General features: G+C 41.1%; 1 protein-coding gene across 4 annotated transcripts in view; it reads left to right on the top strand.

The window, feature by feature from the left end:
* Nucleotides 1-19,832, top strand: part of DENND1A (DENN domain containing 1A) — a 509,451-nt gene that overhangs the window by 262,740 nt on the left and 226,879 nt on the right. For all 4 annotated transcript variants that reach the window (XM_047069226.1, XM_047069240.1, XM_047069220.1 and 1 more), the window contains exon 9: nt 6,969-7,079. In XM_047069226.1, the coding sequence (XP_046925182.1) occupies nt 6,969-7,079 (111 nt within the window). The remainder of the gene's footprint in view (nt 1-6,968; nt 7,080-19,832) is intronic.

Below are 19,832 nucleotides of genomic sequence, written 5' to 3'. Positions count from 1 at the left end.
AAATGAAGCCCAGAGACCTGAAGTAACTTGCCCCTAGTCAGCCGGCCAATAAATGCTAAAACCGGGCATCACACGCAGGTCAATCTGATCCCAGTGCTGAGATACTGCTGAGCCCTGGGCCTTGGGCTCCATGGCTTCCTACGCCCTTCTAAGAAATTGCTCATCGGCAGTTTCAGTTCTGTCATTAATTTTGTGAACATGTTTAATGTCATTTCTCCTTCCAGAATGAGAGGGATTAGTATTTTTTCGTCGCTGCATCTCTGTAATTAGCACTTTACCTAGAACATAGTAGATTGTCAATATATATTTATAGAATGACTGAATGGTTGGCTGGCTGGCTGAGTGAATGAGTGAGCAATGCAGCCACCCCGCGGAAAGGGGAAAATAACAATTCTTCTCACTTGGCTTTTGGGTCAGTGTGTCTGCAAGACATTAATGAAAAGCAAACATAGAAAATTCTTTCCACTTTTAGATCGCTGTTGAAGTTAATTCTCATTAATCCTGCAATTTCTGCGTCGAAATATTTTCTTCCTTTTCACTGAAAAAGCATCACTAGGTAATTGTTCATCAGGGTTTTTCTCCATCAAGATAACACATGTAGGAGTGAATTTTATACAGGCAATAGTCAAATGAGCATAAATCTTTATAAATTTTAAACAATTGACCTGCACTAAAAAGAAATCCCAGATCAGGAACAATAATAATAGGTATGGGTAGTAATAATAACATTGTAAACTGGCTGTATAAGGGACTTTTTTTTTTTAAGCACCCAGGTTTTGAAGTTTACTTTTGATTAATGGATAATCATATAGACCTTCATTTGGGATATTAAACAAACCTGTCTTAATTATCTGGTCAGTGTCATACCAAGTGGTTAATGATGCAGGAAAAGCATTTAGAATGGACAGTTACATATAACATTGCCCAGGCTCCACTTTGTCAAAAGATGTACCATGATATAGAAAAGATTTATGAACTCATCGTGACTTTGAAAAATAAACAAAGTTGAGGTGGTACTAGAAGGCCTATTATCAAGTACTGAGATTGTAGAGAATTCCATTGTTGCTCTTAAGGGTTGTCAGGTAATTGTTTATTCTAATGGTTTTTCCATTCACATAGGAGGGATAAAAGTTGACCTCTGGGTAAACCCTGCCTTCTTTCCTATAATATACTTCTCTGATGTGATTGCTTAAGTGAGTTTGTGGAATTCTTAGACAGATTATTTTAGAATGCAAATTTATAATTCCCTTTTAAGAATCCCACACAACTAAAGTAACCTAAATTCTTAAAAAAAAAAAAATCAATTGAGGATTCTAAAGTTTTACGTTATGGGAAAATAATCTGAGCAAGAGTTATTTCAGGAAATAAGACCCATTGGCAAAACCAAGCCTCTTGCCTTAGAAGCCTCCTCCAGACACAGTACAGTAAGTCTTTATCATGTGTACTGTGTATGAAGCTGAAAGTCACAAAGACTAATAAAATGACAGACCGTGGGGCGGATTAGCATCTGTTTCGAAGGCTCCAAGGAGTACCCAGCTTAGAGTCGGTTCTTTGGTTTGGGGATTATCTCATTTCCCCAAGGTATTGAACCTAAGACGCTTTTTCTCTAAGCCCCACTATATCCCCTCCCATCCTTGGCCCATCCCCCCAAACCCCCACCTGCTTCCTAACCCCGGGCGTGGATCACAGTGAGCCTGAAGTCCCCAGCCACCTGGATCGGCACAGGAGCCAGCAGGGATGGCTAGAAGTAAGCAGCTATTATGGGGCTTCTCCTGGGGGAAATGAGGTTTGTCAGGTGCCTTCCCCTCCTCTTTGTCTGGATTTAGAGCCACAGAGGGTTAGAGCTGGAAGGGACCTTTACCGTCATTTCTTTGTAGTGATGAGAAACGGGAGCCTGGAGAGGCTAAGGAGCTTGTGCAGCACACGCCTTTTCCGAAACTCAACTTCGAGGCTGTTTTGGCCCTGTTGACTAGAAACCTTCCTTGGACCTGAGCCCTTCCCAGCCCAAGTAGTGGTCAGTTTCATATCCCTGCTACCCAGCCCTACAGAGTAGGCCCATAATACATGCTAGGCAGATAGGAGAATGCTCACAAGGCACATCAGTGATATGTAACTGAAATAATGCTTGAGCTCTGTGAGTGGAAACAGAATGTCCTTAAACCTAAAAACGTACTGGCACTGAGAAAACTGAACCCTTCTGAGTCTGGACACTGGAAATAGTCCTTCTAAGCAAGATTTTCCTTCCCAGTAGGTGAGTCACACAGAGAATTCATTGTCAGGGAATAAAGGGAATGGTGATTTAGACTTAGCCTTGGTGGCATTATAATCCAGGACACTAGGCCCAAGACCAGGTGAGCGGCAACACCTTGCTTGACAGGATTGGTGGTTCTTTAGAAGGAGGACTGATCTCACATTAAATGAGCGGACTCTCCCTCTAAAAAACCAGGCAAGTGGACAAGTGTGGTACTCCGTAACCTGGAAGTCCTGAGCGTTGTTTGAGATTCTTCCTCCCCCCCTCCACTTCTCAGGTCTAATTCATTATCAAGTCCTGTGATTCCACTTTACAGAGATCTGTCGCATCCATATCCAAAGCTTTCATCTCAGTAGTTTTTTTGCTGTAGTCATTCATTCTGGGAATATGGCACCAGCCTGTTAACTGATTGTGCTGCCTCCTGCTTGCCCTCTCCTGTGCGTCCTCCATAGGACCTCCAGGAAGATCTTTCCGAAACACATATGTGATTATATCATGATCCTTCAGCAACTCTCTCTGACCCACAAGGGAAGTCTAGGCTCTCACAGAATCTGCACCCAGTTCCCCTGCCCCAGCATGTCCCCTGCTCTAAACCCTGCTCTTCATTTTACTGAACTGCTAAGAGCTCTTCTCTCCTCCTTGCCTCTGTCTCTGCCTGGAATACGCTTCTTCCTGTGTCCACTGAGTGAACCGTTGGTGGGAGGCCCAGACCTAATATCTTCTCCTCTGTCAAGCCTTCCTCCCGTATCGGTCCAGCAAAGTTGAATCTGCCCTTCTCAGGCGGCCCTGGAGTGTGTGCGGCCTGGACCACAGTACTTTGCACACCATACTGATGCCATTGCCATCCCCAGGCTAAATTCCTGGAAAATGGGGATCATCTTTTCTTTAATCTCTGCAGGCCCAGCTCCCAGGTTGGTACTAAACACATAGTAGGAGTTAAATACGTTTGTTGATTGACTGATTACAGGAGACAGAAATGGGAGGTTGAAGATTTAGTCCCACTGAAGGAAAGTGCTAGGAGAGTGGTATACCTTGTGTCCTTTATAAATATAAGCTCACAGTATATTCTGGCTGCAGTCTTGACCTAGGACAACTTGCTATGGAAGTCGTCTCTTCTTGTTATTCCCTACACTCTTGTCTTACCCATCAGACATACGTGATTGAGCTGGCTGTGAAATAAACACCTGCTTCTGCATGCAGCCCCTCCCCCATTACCTGATGAACAAACCACCTATTTCTTTACACTTTTAATAAATAGAGCCGCACACACCTTAAACAAGTCCCAGTCCCACCCCCCTGCCATTTTATCTGACTTTGTGAGTTGCTAGTGTCAATTTTGTTTTCCATGAGCCCTTCACCATTGATCACTTCATCCAACCCAGACCCAGGTTTTCTGACGTCAATGCTGTGTTCTTCCTAATACACCACCTTGTCTGTCTTCCAGGCTGGTGTGTTCCTCTTAGTCCAGCTAAGGAGTCTTAGTCACTGCTTTCTCTACTTATTGATTCTTTCATCAAACTGCTAAGTGATGGGATATGTCATTATACCCAGAGGGACCTCAGTGAAGTGACAGAAACCTACTTGTAACTGAGTGGTTATAAGATAGAGACCAATCACCATGCCTGCTCAAAGTGGAGGAGCTTGACAAATGAGGAATCTAGGAAGACTTCCAGGGGGAGGTGACATCTCAGCTGGGTCTTGGAAAGTAAATGGGTGTCCTCAAGGAGGAGAAGAGCATTCTAGGAGGAGGAAACAACAGAAGTAAAGACCTGAGGGTAAGAAAAGGCATGGCAGGTTTGAGAAATTGGGGATTGGTGGGGCTCAAGCCACTGGATCCTTTAAGGCACAAGGGAGAAAACCCCTTTCTCCAAGGGGTGTTCTTCGGAGATGAAGCATGGTGGAAACTGTAAATGTTCCCTGCAGCTGCTCCCAAGGCCTGCTGTGCCCCACAGGTGCTCCCATGGCCTGCTCTGCCCCACAGGTGCTCCCAAGGCTGAGTGAAGTTCCCGGGGCTGTCGCCACTCCCACCCACTCCCACCCGCCTGGGCGGGTGGCTTCCCAGAAGGAAAGAGGCAGGGGAGGAAGCAGATAAGAAAGACAGCTTCTGTTTAGACACAAATATCTTGGTAATCAGCACAGATGGGATGAGAAATACCAAAAAAAGTACATGACAGTTTAGAGAGAATTTGGCTAAATGTTACATATTTTTAACATACCTGTGTAGAGTTTTTGGAACAAGCACCTGAATCCCTCCGAACCCGATTGGGCCTGGGGGTTATGCCTCAACCAAGTGGTGTTTTTATTTCAGAAATGTTTCCTTCCCCATCCACAAAAGTATCCTTATGATTTTTTTTTTTCTCCCACCAAAATAAGGTGCAGGATTTGTCTCTGACGCTGTGTCTCCTTATTTGGACGGCAAGCTGTGTAACATATTTCTACCCAGCGTGAAGCTTCTTGGCAGACTCTTGAGGCCACGTTTTGGTGGCTTCAGAGTTATCTTTGGATCTGTCAAAAGTGCTAATGGGCTTTCTGGCCTTCTTTAAGCTCCTCATTTCTATTTTCTTTTTACTTCCATCCTCTCCTAAAAGAAAAATTTATGTAATTCATCAGCAGTTAAGCATTTTACTGAAATGCTCAGCTGAGGGCCTTGTATTTTTGTTTGCGAGAATAGCTCTGCCATGTCACGGTCTTCAGAACAAACCCCACCCTGACATCATCAGCTCAGCACTCCTCAGTCCACCGGGCAAGAGATCCACTTGTTGACTCATTGAGACTGCCTTTCTTGTTTTTGGTTTTCAAGTTTGTTAAGAGGCAAGTCGGCGTGGTGGTTAGAGCAAGGGTTTCAGATTCAGGAGACCTGGTTTTGAAACTGGGCTCTGCCTTTTCTAGCTGGGTGACCTTTGCAGACTACTTACCCCTCCTGAGCCTCAGTTTCTACATCTGTAAAATGGAAATGAAACTGCCTTTTTCAGCGTTGTTGAGAAAGATTAGAGAGAACACAGGTAAAGTACCTGTTGTCCAGCACATAAGGATTACTCAGTAAATGGGATAACAGTTCTTAACAGCAGTGTTTCTCTTTCAGCAGGCATACTTTGATCCTGCTTTGTTCCTGTGCTGTGCTTTCTTTCCTGAATACAACTTTTACCTACAATTTTTAGTGATATAAACGATGAGCACAGGCTTAGAGACAAACTCACCCAAGACTGAATATGTACATAGTGTGTAACCTTGGTCATATTACTTCATTTTCTCTGTTGCCTCTGTTTTCTTATCTGTATGTAGAGACAATAATACCTGTTCAAGGAGTGGTTTCAAGATCAAATGAAATAACATATGTAAAGCTGTGTGTATTGTAGATGTTTAAAAATGTTTAAGTGGGTCAATGTAACGTAAGGGAAAATATATGGGCTCCGGAGTTGGATCTGAGTCCAAATTCTGACTCTACCAGCTACTGAATCTCTCTCAGACTTACTTTATATATTGGGGGAGAAATGCCTCATTGGAGTTTTGTGGAAAGTGCGTAAGATCACACATACAAAGTATCTGCTATAGTACCTGGTACTTGGTAGGTAGTCAGTATATGGAACTGTTAATTCACTCACTATAAAGGTCACTGGTTAACCTGGTATTCCAATCAAACAACAATAAATCATAAGATAAGTGCCCATTCTTTTTCCCAACCCGTAATATTGTTGAAAAGCACTTTATGCTATTTTGCATGGAAAATCCACCTGGTTTTCTTGAATTCATGGGTTATGGCTCTTTCATCATTATACATTGCAACCCCTTGGCAGTAGTGTTCCCTCCCTGACCCCTTTCATTTTCAGAGGATTATATTGTGTGGCATTGAAAACCTGTAACATGGAGGAAATTAACATATTCATGTATATTATTAAAGTCAGGTGGGTATAGAAAGGATTGCAGAAATGAAACACATTGTATTTTTTCTGAAACCTAAAGAGGGCCAATCTAGAGTACTAATTAAAGAAATGAAGTCCCGGCTACAGACAAAAGCTGGTTAAAACACTGCTTTGTCACCACTTGCTGCTTGTCTGCAATTTTTTTTTTTTTTGCCTTTTGAGTGAAATACCTGGAAATTGTAAATCTTCGAAATTGCTCCAATTCCTGCCGAGTCCTTTCAGAGAGTGTAAACTGTGGAGGAGGGGGACGCCAGCAGTGATGACAAGAGAGGAGCGTGCCCAGCCTTTGCGGGTGGGATCTGTTGGACAGAAACGGGCTCTGTGCCAAAAGCATTTTGGTCCTTGGGTACTTTCTCTTGACTACGCGTATGGTGCAGTGCATTGGGAAAGTCTTAGGATCTTGGGTCAGAAGATCGGAGCTGCAGTCCTGTCTTTATTGCTCATGAGACTCTTTGATCTTGGCATCCCTCTCTGAGCCTCGGTTTCCTCATTTGTAAGATTGCAGACTTCCTGTCCTGCTCACCCTTTGGAACTGATAAGAAAAGCAACACAGTGCTGCCTGTGACCTCACGTAAACTGTAGTCACCACACACAAGTGCTTCATCTCTAAAGTCTTCCAACTTTGCATTTCATGATTTTACACACAGTGGGATTCAGCCTCCCAGGTGGAAAGAATAGGACAGGGGCAGAGGAGAGTATACTTTCTGATGATTTTTTGCTTCACATGCTTTTTTAGATATCGCCTGTAACAAGAGCAAACAAAATAAGCTACGATCTCCCCTTCTTGTTTCTCCTAGAGAAATCTGACAGAATATTTTGTGGCTGTGGATGTAAACAACATGTTACATCTGTATGCCAGTATGCTGTATGAGCGCCGGATTCTCATCATCTGCAGCAAACTCAGCACTGTGAGTAGACTCATGAGATGGGCTTTTTAATTGCTGTAATTGAAAGATGGATCAGAAAGATTAAAGACAATTTTAGAAAAAAATCAGCCACAATCCCCTCAACATGTCATTTTCATTAATTATTCATGTTTCTTTATAGTGCATGTTTCATTTATTCTTATAGCTTCACAATCAGTTATAAATAGTCTTCCATTTGGTCGTGTCATGAACACTTTGCATATTTTCACATAAGCTTCCGTCATTGTCATTTTCTTTACATGTCTGCATCATATTCCATTGTATTGATGTGTCATCATTCCCTAGATCTTTCTTCTCTCGATGGCCATTTAGGTTGTTCATAGTTTAATCCTTTAGTAGATAATACTGCAGTGAACATCTTGTGGCTGCTTTGGACGGATGCAGTTCGTATTTGAATGAGTTAGACCATCAGGTCAAAGCACTTGATGAACACTGTGACTTAGGGACTGCCACATCACTTCCCAAACAGGCTGTATTTGTTTATAGTGAATGCTGCCAGCTGTATATGAGTTACCATTTCTGCTGCAGCCTTGCCAGAATTGTGTGTGTGTTCATGCATTTGTGTGTTAATTTTGCTAATAAAATAGGTATAGAATGGTATTGCAGGTTTGCTTTATTTCTCTTTGGTTACAGGTTACTGAATATTTTCCATGGGTTTGTTTTCTGTTTATATTTTGTTAATGTCTTTTCCCATTTATCATATAGGACTCTTGTTTTTTGTTTTTTAATAAATTGGAATGAGGTCTTTTATATTGTAATAGCTTTTGCTATATGTATAATATAAACATTTTTTCATATTTTTATTTTAGTTTTTTGTTTTTAACTTGCCAAGTATAGGAGTTTGTATCATTCCCTATATTTCATAAGGAAAATTCTCAAAGACAGAAAGTAGAAATCATTTTACAGTAAACACCCATAGAATTCAATCTAGGTTTTTCCATTAACACCTGACTGTGCTTGTTTTGGCACATATTTATTTACCTGCCCATCCCACATGCTATCCATCAATCCATCATATTTTATGACGCATTTTAAAGTAAATCACAGACATCAGTATACATCCGCCTAAATAATTGAGCATGTTTATTATTAACTGAAGTTCAGTATCTCTTTATAGTATTATTTTTCTTTTGAGGTTAAACTTACATACAGAAATTGACTGGGAGTGGAATGCCTAACAGGTACCTCTCTGTTAGAGAGGGTAGAAAGACCTTCTTATAGTGAGAGTTTCCCTAATGAAGGGTCTATGGATAAAATCAGTTGAGTGTTTACATATTACTATAAGGCACCTAATAATGAAAACTTTGTGAGGCTATTAGAGTTTTCTTTATGATTTTCACCATAACTTCATTATTTTATTATTTCTTTGGTGTTGTTTGCTTGTCAAGAACTCACAGTTTTTTCATTGTGCCAGGCCCATAGCATATGCTTGGTGATAAAAGCATGGCCCTTGCCCTCAAGGGGAAAACATCCCAGAGTAGACCTCTTGCTTTGTTTTGCATTTTATTTTAAAGTAGGAGTGCAGTTCATAATCTTAGGACCTGAACACCCGGACTGAGTTTCAGACCTAGAGGATTGCCGCTGTGTCTTTATGAGGCCAATGAGAATAAAAGTACGGTCAGGGAGCACCTGGCTGGGTCAGTTGGAGGAGCGTGTGACTGTTGCTCTCGGGGTCGTGAGTTCAAGCCCCGTGTTGGGTATAGAAATTACTTAAATAAAACTTTGGGAAAAAAATGAAAAAAGAATAGAAGTACAGTTGAAAGAGTCTAGTCCAGGGGTGCCTGTCTGGCTCAGTCGGTTTGGCATCTGATTCTTGATTTCGGCTCAGGTCGTGATTTCATGGTTCATGGGTTCGAGCCCCGCATTGGGCTGGCTCTGCGTTGGCAGTGCAGACCCTATTCAGGATTCTCTGTCTTCCTCTTTCTATGTCCCTGCCCTGCTCCCTCTCTCTCAAAAATAAAGAAACATTAGGGGTGGCTGGGTGACTCAGTCGGTTAAGTGTCCGACTTCAGCTCAGGTCACGATCTCACAGTTCATGGGTTCGAGCCCTGTGCTGACAGCTCAGAGCCTAGAGCCTGCTTTGGATTCTGTGTTTCCCTCTCTCTCTGGCCCTCCCCCCCACCCCGACCACGTGCTCTGTCTCTGTCTCTCTCAAAAATAAATAAACACTAAAATTTTTTTTGAAGTGTAGTCTATAACCAGTTAGTTATATTGGAGTATTAAATTTCAGTAGAACAAAAAGACATCATATTGATTTAATTTAAATTCCCTATAATAAAATTATGATATTTTGAACTCTTAATATGTGCCAGGCACTGTGCTAAGCGCTTTGCAATTACTAACTCATTTAATCCTCACTAAAACAGTGTGTGGTAGGTTCTGGTATTGCCTCCTTTTTATAGATAAGGAAGAATGTACCTTCTGTGTGATTTTTTTGTTTAGGTAAATATAATAGATCAAACACACAAAACTATTTCTGTTCTTTCCCAAAACTAAAATGAATTCAAGAATAAATCAACAAGCACAAAGAGCAGATGAAGCAGAGATTTTTAAAAATAATAAGAAAATACTATTATCAGTGTTATGCCCGTATTTAAAAACTAAGGTGCAGTGGACAGTAAAACATAATTTATCAAAATTGAATCAAGAAAGAAAAATTGAATAGGTCATTTACTTTATAGAAGTTGAGTCAGCATATAATTTCTTTTTTTCTGAAACACTCAGATGGTTTTACAGATATGTTTTGTCAAACATCTCAAGGAACAGATAGATCCCTGCAGTCTTAGACAAACTTCTTGAGAGTCTAGAAAGAAAGAATACACTCCACCTTTTCTTGTGATAATTGTGTGACCTCGACATTCAGCCACACAGGAGATAATACGGGAAAGAAAGTTTATCAGCCAATCTCAGTCATAAACATAATAGTTTTAAAGAAACTGGTAGCAAATGTATGAAAAATATAATTCATAATAACTAAGTTGGGTTTATTCCAGAAATGTAAGGTTGATAATATTAGAAAAGTCTGTTCGTATAGCTTACCACATTAACATATTAAAAGGGAAGATTCATAGGGTCACCAATAGACCGAGAAGCATGGTGAGTTCATGAATAGGAAGACAATGTATTTAAGATGCCATTCCACTCTAAAATGATCTATATAGATTGCATACAGTTCCATTGAAAATCCCATTAGGATTTTACACAGTGCTTGGCAAACTGATTCTAAAATTAATGCAGAAAAGTCCAAGGAAGAGCGAAGACATACTTGAAGAAAAAGAATGGGTCATGGAAACTTGCTTTACCCGCTATCAACATGTTTTGTAGGGCTGTAGTAATTAAGATGCTAGTAATGCACAGGAATACACAAATCATCTTGACGGAACAGGATCGACATTGCAGAAACAGGCCATGTGTGTGGGGCTCTCGATAGACAACTGAAGTGGCATTGTAAAATCTGAGGGAACGGATGGAGCTTTCAATAATTGATTATCCACATGGGGAAGAAAAGGGAGACGATTTCTATCTTACACTCTCTGCAAAACCGAATCTCAAATGCGTCAAGGACTTAAGTGTGAAGGGCAAAGTTTTAAAACTTCTAGAAGACAAAATAGAATAGTATCTGTGATCTTGGAGTAGGGAGAAATTTAACCAAATAATCCAAAATGTACATTGTATAAAGGAAAAGATTAAAATTGGGGAAGTTTGTTCATTAAAAAATATTCAGAGAATGAAAAGACACATCACAAGCTGGAGTTGAGATATTTGCCATATGTAACAACTGACAGAGTATTAATATCTGAAATATATAAAGAACTACTGCAGTTGAAAAGCAGAAGACAAGTCTATCAATGGAAACATTGGCCAAAAGCACAAATCGGCATTTCACAGAAGAAAATGGCTAATAAAATATGTGGAAAGATGCTCAACTGCCTTAGTAATCATAGACAAGCAAATTAAAATTACAATGATTAAAATACTAGGTTTGCAAAAATGCGATGTCTGATAAAGTCAAGCGTTCTATCGAAATTGCATTGGGGAAATTCATGAACTACTCTGAAAAGTATGTGGCACAATTATTTGCATATACTTAAAACTCAGCACTTCCATCCCTGGGTAGAATTGTGTGTGTTTGTGTGTGTGTATATGTGCATGCATGTGTGTGTGCATACACCTACCTACACACACTCATTGGTCATTTATAGTGGGGTTCGTGTACAAGTATGTTCATAGCAGCATTGGGTCTTTTGCTTTTGTTTTTTAAACCTGGACAAAGGCTGCATGACCACCAACAGAGAACAGATAAATTATGGTATAGTCATACGATGGAGTCCTGTTATCACTGAAAAAGAACTAACCTACCAACATGATTAGGTCTTTAATACAGACTTTTGAGTGAAAGAAGCTACTGAAGAATATACAGTATGGTTTCATTCACATAAAATTCAAGTAAGAGAAATTAAAAGGGATATTACTTACGGATACATACAAACTGCATGGGGGCAAAAGATATGACAACACAAAATTTAGGTAGCAGTTTCCTCAAAAGGAGTGAGAACAGTATAGTCGGAAAGAGGCATACAAGGGACATCAACAGTATTGTTTTCTGTCTTGAGCTTGGTTAGGGAATCAGCAAACTATTCTGTCAGGCGTCCAATAGTAAATATGGCTTTGTAATCCAAATGGTCTTGTAATTACTGGACTACAACCTTATAGTTTACAATCCGTAAACTAGTGGGAGAGCCTGTGTTCCAGCAAAACTTTATTTACAAAAATAGGCAGGACAGACTTGGCCTTCAGGCTGTAGTTTGCCAACCATGAAGCCAGGGTGCTGGATTTCAGATTCTTAAGTTTTTTTTTTTTTGTTTTAAAAGTTGATCATATGGGAGCACCTGAGTGGCTCAGTCGATTAAGCGTCCAACTTTGGCTCAAGTCATGATCTCACAGTTCATGGGTTTGAGCCCTGCGTTGAGCTCTGTGCTGACAGCTGGGAGTCTGGAGCCTGCTTTGGTTTCTGTGTCTCCCTGTCTCTGCCTCTCCCCCACTTGCACTCTGTCTCTCAAAAGCGAATAAACTTAAAAAAAAATTTTTGTTTTACATTGATTATATGATATACATAATTTTATATGTATATATATTTCAGAATTTTTGAAAAGTTGAAAAAGAAGATACCAAGCCCCTTCATCGTGAAATGTTACAACACAGAGATAGAGACAAAGCAGTTTTTATGCAAAGGTTAAGAATTAAAATTGCATGAGATTTGGCAGGGGCAGTTCTAGAACCCAGAAGATGGTGCAGCAGTATCTGGTGCTTCTCGGGGAAAAATGATTTCTCACCTGAAATTCCATGTGTGTCTAATGGAAGCCGCTACCGTACCTCATCAACCTCCTGAGGTCCCTGTTCCTCCACTCTGCCTTCTCGGTTGTGGATACACCATCAGTTCTCTTGAGGGCCAACCACTCTGCTGATCCACCTGACTTCATTCAACTGGTATTTTTCCTGGCCCCATTTTAAGGCAGTGGGGATACAACAGGCAAAAATCCCTGTCCTCACGAAGCTTACGTTCTAGTAGGTAGACCTTCAGTAAACTAAGTTAAATATATAGTACGGTAGCTAATGATTAATACTAAGGAGTATAATAAAATGAAGAAGGAGACTGAATGGGAAGGGTAAGGCATTGCATTTTTAGGTCGATGGTCAAAGAATGCCTTATTCGGAAGGTGATGCTACAGGTTCCTTCTTACTGCCTTAAGAGAATTCCTCTGACGTTGAGCTCCTCTCTGATGTGTCTGTTTGCTTCTCTATTGGCTATTCTTAGGAGCTTGCTGATATGGTGGAATAGCTCCCAAACCTCAAAACAAAACTTCCACATCCCCTTTATCCCATTTTTATTCTCCTTTTTAGAACAAAATTCCTTGAGAGTTACTTCTATTAAGTGTCTAGCTCTTCCCCTCCCCTCTCCCCAGTCTGCTGTTAGGATTTAGCCCCATCCTTTCCACTGAAACCACTTTGTTCAGGGCACCGATGACCTCATATCAAGTAAAATTGAAATGAATTAGTGCTTACAGAGTCCTTAGAATGGAGTCTGGCCTATAGTGTGTGTGTGTGTGTGTGTGTGTGTGTGTGTGTGTGTGTGTGTGTGTGTATAAATATATATTATATATATAAATATATGTATTTATAAGAAGTTAATAACATCTATAATGGTAAGTAAAATACTGTTTAAAATTAGGAAATTGTTATTTAGAAATAAATACTGTGTTGAATGTGAATACTAGGAATTAAGGTTAAGGACTTTTTTTTGAGCTTTTTGTAGTTTTGTTTTAAGGCTATACACATGTATCACTTTGACTTAAACTTTTTGTTTAAAAACAGTTGATTTTTAAATAACTTCTGAATTTTAATGATTCATAGTAGAAACCTCTTTAGGAAGCAGGGGGTGGTGGCTCTTATATCTCACATGTGGTCAACAGCATCCCGATGTGTAATTTCTCCAGGGATACAGTAGGTGAGCAGACATCAATTTTATCCAAGCCTTTGTACTTCTCCAACTTAAGAATTTAAAGTGTTTTTTTATTTTTTTAAGTTTTATTTACTTAAGTAATCTCTGTGCCCAACGTAGGGCTTGAACTCATGACCCTGAGACCAAGAGTTGCCTGCTGTTCCAGCTGAGCCAGCCAGGTGCCCCTAAAGTTTTCTAATTGTTGCCTTTTATTTCCTTAGTAGTGACTTTTCATTGTCTTTTCAATGACACGGGGAATGCAAAGGTTGTTTTAATAGCCTGAGGTTTCTTCTTCTTTCTTTTTTTTTCTTTAATGTTTATTTGTTTTTGAGAGAGAGACACAGAGCATGAGCAGGAGAGGGGTAGAGAGAGGGAGACACAGAATCTGAAGCAGGCTCCAGGCTCTGAGCTGTCAGCACAGAGTCCGACACGGGGCTCGAACTCACAGACCATGAGATCATGACCTGAGTCCAAGTGGGATGCTTAACCAACTGAGCCACCCAGGTGCCCCTCTTGCCTGAGGTTTCTGATGGCCCTCTCTTGATAAACCAAGATGTGGCCTATCATTACCTTGGCAAACCACATTTTCCTCAATTTTGTTTGATAAGATGTAGGCTTGATCCTCCTCAGGACCATCAAGCATCTGAAAGATGAAAACTGTCGAACACTCCAGAGTGCCATTTTCTATATAGATGACTGTGTCAATAGAGATGAACCCAGCAATATTTAGTTCAGAGTCAAGTAATACTCATTTCGGGCTTTTCTTGGTCAATAATGTGATACTCTATATAAGAAAAATGTGAGTTTTTGTTCTCTTTGCTCAGTTAATGCATATTGATTGTTTTCCTTTATAAATGATAAATAGGGAAGGCTTACCTAAATCTTGTTCTCTAATGTAAATACTTCAGTGTGATCTCTTCTGGCACAAAGGCCGCATTTTTCTTCCAGATTTTTATATCTGAATTTAACTCCTGGTGCTTTTATTTTTATTAATTTTTGTAAGTCTTATGGATAGCAGGTTGGTCTAAGACAAGACCTTTATGGACATGGTGTCCTGTAATTCCAAGAAGAGTCCTGGAAGATCAGTATTATCCCCATTTCACAGAATGGTTCATCCCCTCAGAGAGATGAAGTAAACTGACCAAGGTTAGGTCCTAGGACCTTAGGGCCTTAGGATGCTGTGTGGCTTCAGGAAAGGGAGAAACAGCCAGGAGGATGACACATACAAATGACTCATAGTCCCTTCACAGCGCTTGCCTTGGGGATCAGGTATGTTTATTGGGTGTCACCTCAAACTATTATCAGAACCCTAGCCGTGGGAACTGTCAAAGGAGCCAGAGGCACATTGTTAAAATATCCTCCCACTGAGGGAATTTGAGAATTCTCCTAGAGAGCCAAAGAAATAGTCTGAGCCCAGTCCGAAGGATAAGGTGGCTGATGGAGCTGGTTAATACTGGTTTGGGTAAAAAATAAGTCCCTGATTGTATAGTAATTAGAGGAACTTCTTGTGTAGCTTGTAAATCGTTCCAAGACTGCCAAAGAGGTGTGTTGACCGCATCAGTGGACTAAGTGTGTAGAACGCCCTCATTCAGATTCATACCCCTGTGTTTTATAAGGGAGGTCCCCAGTTCTCCCTCACACCCTGTTAAAATTCTTCTAAGTTAACCTTTTTCAACCACCTACGATGTGCCGGGCATTGTGCTAATCCTGTGTGTATGTGTTCATTAGTTTTTGCAGCAACCCTAGGAGCTAGTTGGTTGGTTCTCTTCTCCCTTTGCAGATGAGAGTATCTGGCCCTGGGAAGGTTGCAGTGTCTTGTCTAAGATGCTTGTCTCTGCCAGCAGAGATGGGATGGAAACCCATCACCTTAGAATGCACATTCAGAACATTTTATTTCAGATTTTTTAAGCACTTGCTATATGCCCGGCCCCACCCAGCACCAAGGGAAAAAGAAGGGCGATACGTGAATTTCTAACTGACACACTCGCCCATGAGCACTGCTCAGATTGAACCCACTGTGTCTGTGGTTGTTACATTCACCCGTCCCCTAGCCTCACCCCAGCCATGAGCGTGGCCTTGGTGGGTCCCTGGGTGGTATCTTCCCCAATTCACTGTGGCTTCAGGCCTCTATTACTGCAGTTCCTGTCAGCCCCTGGGCATCTTGGCCCTAATCGCTCCTTCTATAATTTAGGGGTAGTGCAAGAAGTTTTGTAAACCGAGAATATCCAGTAAATGATGACAAAGGCATATTTACTTTCTAAAGGAAAGTATTTTATTTGTTTTAATTAATTAATTTGTTTTATTCAGTGGACTTGTTTTTAATGTTTATTTATTTTTGGGAGAGAGAGAGAGAGAGAGAGAGAGAGAACGTGAGCAGGGGAAGGTCAGAGAGGGAGGGAGACACAGAATCCAAAGCAGGCTCCAGGCTCCAAGCTATCAGCACAGAGCCCAGTGCAGGGCTCGAACTCACGAAACGTGAGATCATGACCTGAGCTGAAGTCAGGCGCTTAACCGACTGAGCCACCCAGGCGCCCCTCAGCAGACGTTTTTTAAAACAATTTCTGAGGAAGGAAGCACAGTTGAGTGACAAGACCATCACCTAATTAATTGAGCCTCCACATCTAATTATTTGTGTAGTACTCACAACTATGAAAAGAATGGTTACTTTTCTGATAGTACCTCATTTAGGGGAGAAAAACCGCCAAATGTCTTCTCCCTGTCAGTTTCTTCCTAAGTGTAGTGGTGGAGGACGTGGGTGAGTGATACTGAGTGTCGTAGGTGTGCAGAGACGGGTACCTTCCCAACCTTGCCCCAGTCCCACCCCACCCACTCCCGCTAACAGCATCCATTTACCTTGGTGCCGCCTGGTCTCGTCACCTAAGAGGGCCAGTTTGTGCACGAAGCTGTTTTTTCAGACCTGGCTTCATTTTCGCTCCTTTCCTGATGAACTCCACCTGTTCCTGACTATGCCAGCCTGTGTCATGGGACGGGTACCCGAATGATGTGTGTAAAGCTTTCCTAGCTCTCCTGGCCTAGAAATAACTAATCCTGTTTGCTTATCTGCAGCTCTTGAAGCAGAGAGGAGAGTGGCAGTTTAAGAAGGTTGGAAATACTGGACCGGAGCCAGGCCCTCTCTGCCTGCACACTCCACTCTGCATGTTCCAGCCGTAGGAACAAACTGCATTATTTTGTTTCAAACTGTGCTCAAGGGAAGCCAAGACCTTGTAACTGGAAACTTACCAAACAGAGAATTCTAAGACTAAATTTAGTGTTCTATTTAAAAAATAAAATAAAATCGAACATTTTGTTTGTTCATCTTTTATATGTTAAAAAAAGAGAGATTAACCTAGTTCACACTAACAACCTAAGAAGAGTATTCAAAGAAGTGAGAAGAAAACTAATCCTCTTGGTGAAGAGGGAAATCCTTAACAAAATGTAATGAAGTGGCGTGAAATACAGACTCTGCAGCCAAACTCTCAAACAGTGTAGCCTCTCTAATCTTCATCACATAAAATTTTATTGTGGCTCAGAGAATATTAAAAACTTAGAAAGAAATGAAAGGAACTTCCACTGGCAGGAAGTAGGAGAGAAAAGATTGGTATGTTTTCTTTATGTGGGTTTTTCTCTGGTTTTGAAACGTAAATACAATTACCTGCTTTTTGAACTGTGTTCTTCATTTAATTACATGTGCATTGGTTTTCTCCTGTTCATGTTGAGCTGTAACTAGAAAGAAGAACCTGGAGATGTTACAGCGGCTACGTAATATAGAATCAACCGTTTAATTTGTGAGACTTGAAAAATTGCTGTGATTCCGGGGCGCCGGGGTGGCTCAGTCGGTTAAGCGTCTGACTTGGCTTCAGGTCATGATCTCACGGCTCTTGAGTTCAAGCCCTGCTTCAGGCTCTGTGCTGACAGCTCAGAGCCTGGAGCCTGCTGGATTCTGTGTCTCCCTCTCTCTCTGCCCCTCCCTGGCTCACGCTCTCTTTTTCAAAATTAAGAAAATATTTAAAAAAAAAATTGCTGTGATTCAACCAACCCTGGTATCCCTGACTAGTTTTTGCTGCACCTCTCCTGCTTCTGCTCCCATTGCTTCGGTAAGCATCAAGCACCTGCTTTGGACGAGATACAGGATTCAGATTGCTAGTGATTCCCAAATGCTCATCCGTGGGTTATTTGTGTTAAAATGGCCCAGAGTACTCATCTAAAAATTCAGTTTTTTGGCCACCATCTCCAGACATTCTGGTTCGTAAGGTCTAGCATGAAATCACAAAAGTCTATTTTTTTTTTTTAACGTTCCTTAAATGATTGATACACAGCCAGATTCGGAAACAGTGAATAGACTGTTCTCTAAGACAAAAACAATATTTTTTCTTTGAATACTGTTATTTTGCCTCATTAGACTAATTTTCATTTTGAGACTGCATAATGGAGGCCGATTAAGTTTGTTTAGAAGATGTGAGTATAGACTAGCACTAAAAAATTCTTTGTTTCCATGTTTCTCTTTAGGAGAGCTTTGATTTTGGCACTAGTGAGTCTAGGATAGGACACAGCTAAGTATAACCTATTTAAGCTGTCAGTAATGTTGGTTGCTGATGCATTCCGCGGTTGTAATTTGGGGTGCATGTGTATAAAGGAGACCTAGAGAGGTGATATTTCTTTCCAGCCATTGCATTGAGAGCACAGCAGAGAATTTTATTTATTGTTTTAGTGGTGTGGTCAGTTTGTGAAAATAGTATATTCTTTAGGTTATAGGACTGATTATAGCTTATTTTTTATTATGCCTCTTCTGAACCAAATCTCTACCCCAGAGCACTAATGGGTAACGTATTCAAGTCATTGGTATCTTAATATGCTTGAAAAGCCCTAAATGGCACCGATGTTGGCAGATGTCATATTGATGTTGTTAAAGAAATTTGAGCACCTACCGGGTGCTAAGTCAGCAAGAACAAGGAGTCCTGATTTCCTGCGGTGTCTGTAGGCTGGAAGTGTGGTCACTTTGAGCTAGAGCCTGATGCGAGATTAGGCTGTGCTGTTGGGTTGCTACAGATCTTATGAAAACTCACATTTTTTCTCTTTTGCTATCTTGATAGCTATGTAGTCTGCCAGCTAGATGATTCAGCCAGCGTGCTGGTGATCTTTTCCCAAGAAAAAGGACAGCAGGGCTGGATGAGAGAGCACCAGACTTCAAATCAGGATGGTGATGTTCAGTTCCTACCTGTGTACTTAATCCTGCCTACCCATCTGGTCTTGGGCCACTTACTTGATTTTTCTGAATCTTTCTGTCCTTTTCTTTTAAAAATGGGGATAGTATTGGGGCGCCTGGGTGGCTTATTCAGTTGAGTGTTTAACTCTTGATCTCGGCTCAGGTCATGATCTCATGGTTTGTGGGTTTGAACCCCACATCAGGCTTTGTGCACTGACCACACGGACAGAGCATTCTCCCTCTCTCCCTGTCTCTGCCCTTGCCCCCACCCTGAGCTCTCTCTGTCTCTCTCAAATAAAATTTAAAGAGATAAAATAAAAATGGGGACAGTAGTAACACCCACGTTAGGGTTGTTGAAAGAATTCAGTGGTCGTAGATATGAAAGCACGCTGCCCAGTGCTGGCTACATACTGCCCAGTCAGCAGAAGTAAGTGGGCTCCAAAGGGCAGCCAACTCTGATTTGACTTTTAGAAGTAAAGAAGGCTGTAGAGATCCTGGAAGTGTTGTGAGGATTTAATTTGTATAAACGGTAATAGTAGATGTTGAATGAATCTAGGCAACAGAGGATAGTCATGGCAACTCATGAGGTTTTCCATATCTACCCACTTCTCATTAGTCACTTAGTCATTGACTAAATTGTCATTTCTTGTTCAAGTCTCCACAGTCATGACTACATAGAGATTGAGTGGCCTAAAAAGTTGCTCTATTTACTTGACCCAGTGTTACCACATGACCAGGCTCCCAGGGAGAGGTCTAGCAGCTTCCTGTCTGCATCCTACCAGGCTCTGATTTCTCTGTCTCTCTGTCTCTGTCTCTGTCTCTCTCTCTCTCTCTGAAGTAGACCTGATTCTTGCCCCAGGCAGAATTAATGATTCCTTCTTCATAGGCTAACACACTTGAACCTCTATCATAGCACCTCTTTCATAATGCCTTTGTGTTGAAGTTGATTGTTGGCATTTTGATCTTTCTCTCTCTATTTTGAATTGCTTGAGGGCATGGCTTGTACACATAGTGGATTCTCAGTAATTGTCAG

The sequence above is a fragment of the Lynx rufus genome, unplaced genomic scaffold (assembly GCF_022079265.1).
Source record: "Lynx rufus isolate CCGP_SWC_20201006 ecotype Redwood Valley unplaced genomic scaffold, mLynRuf1.p SCAF_10, whole genome shotgun sequence".
NCBI classification, from domain to species: domain Eukaryota; kingdom Metazoa; phylum Chordata; class Mammalia; order Carnivora; family Felidae; genus Lynx; species Lynx rufus.
This window is presented reverse-complemented; position numbering and strand designations above follow the sequence as displayed.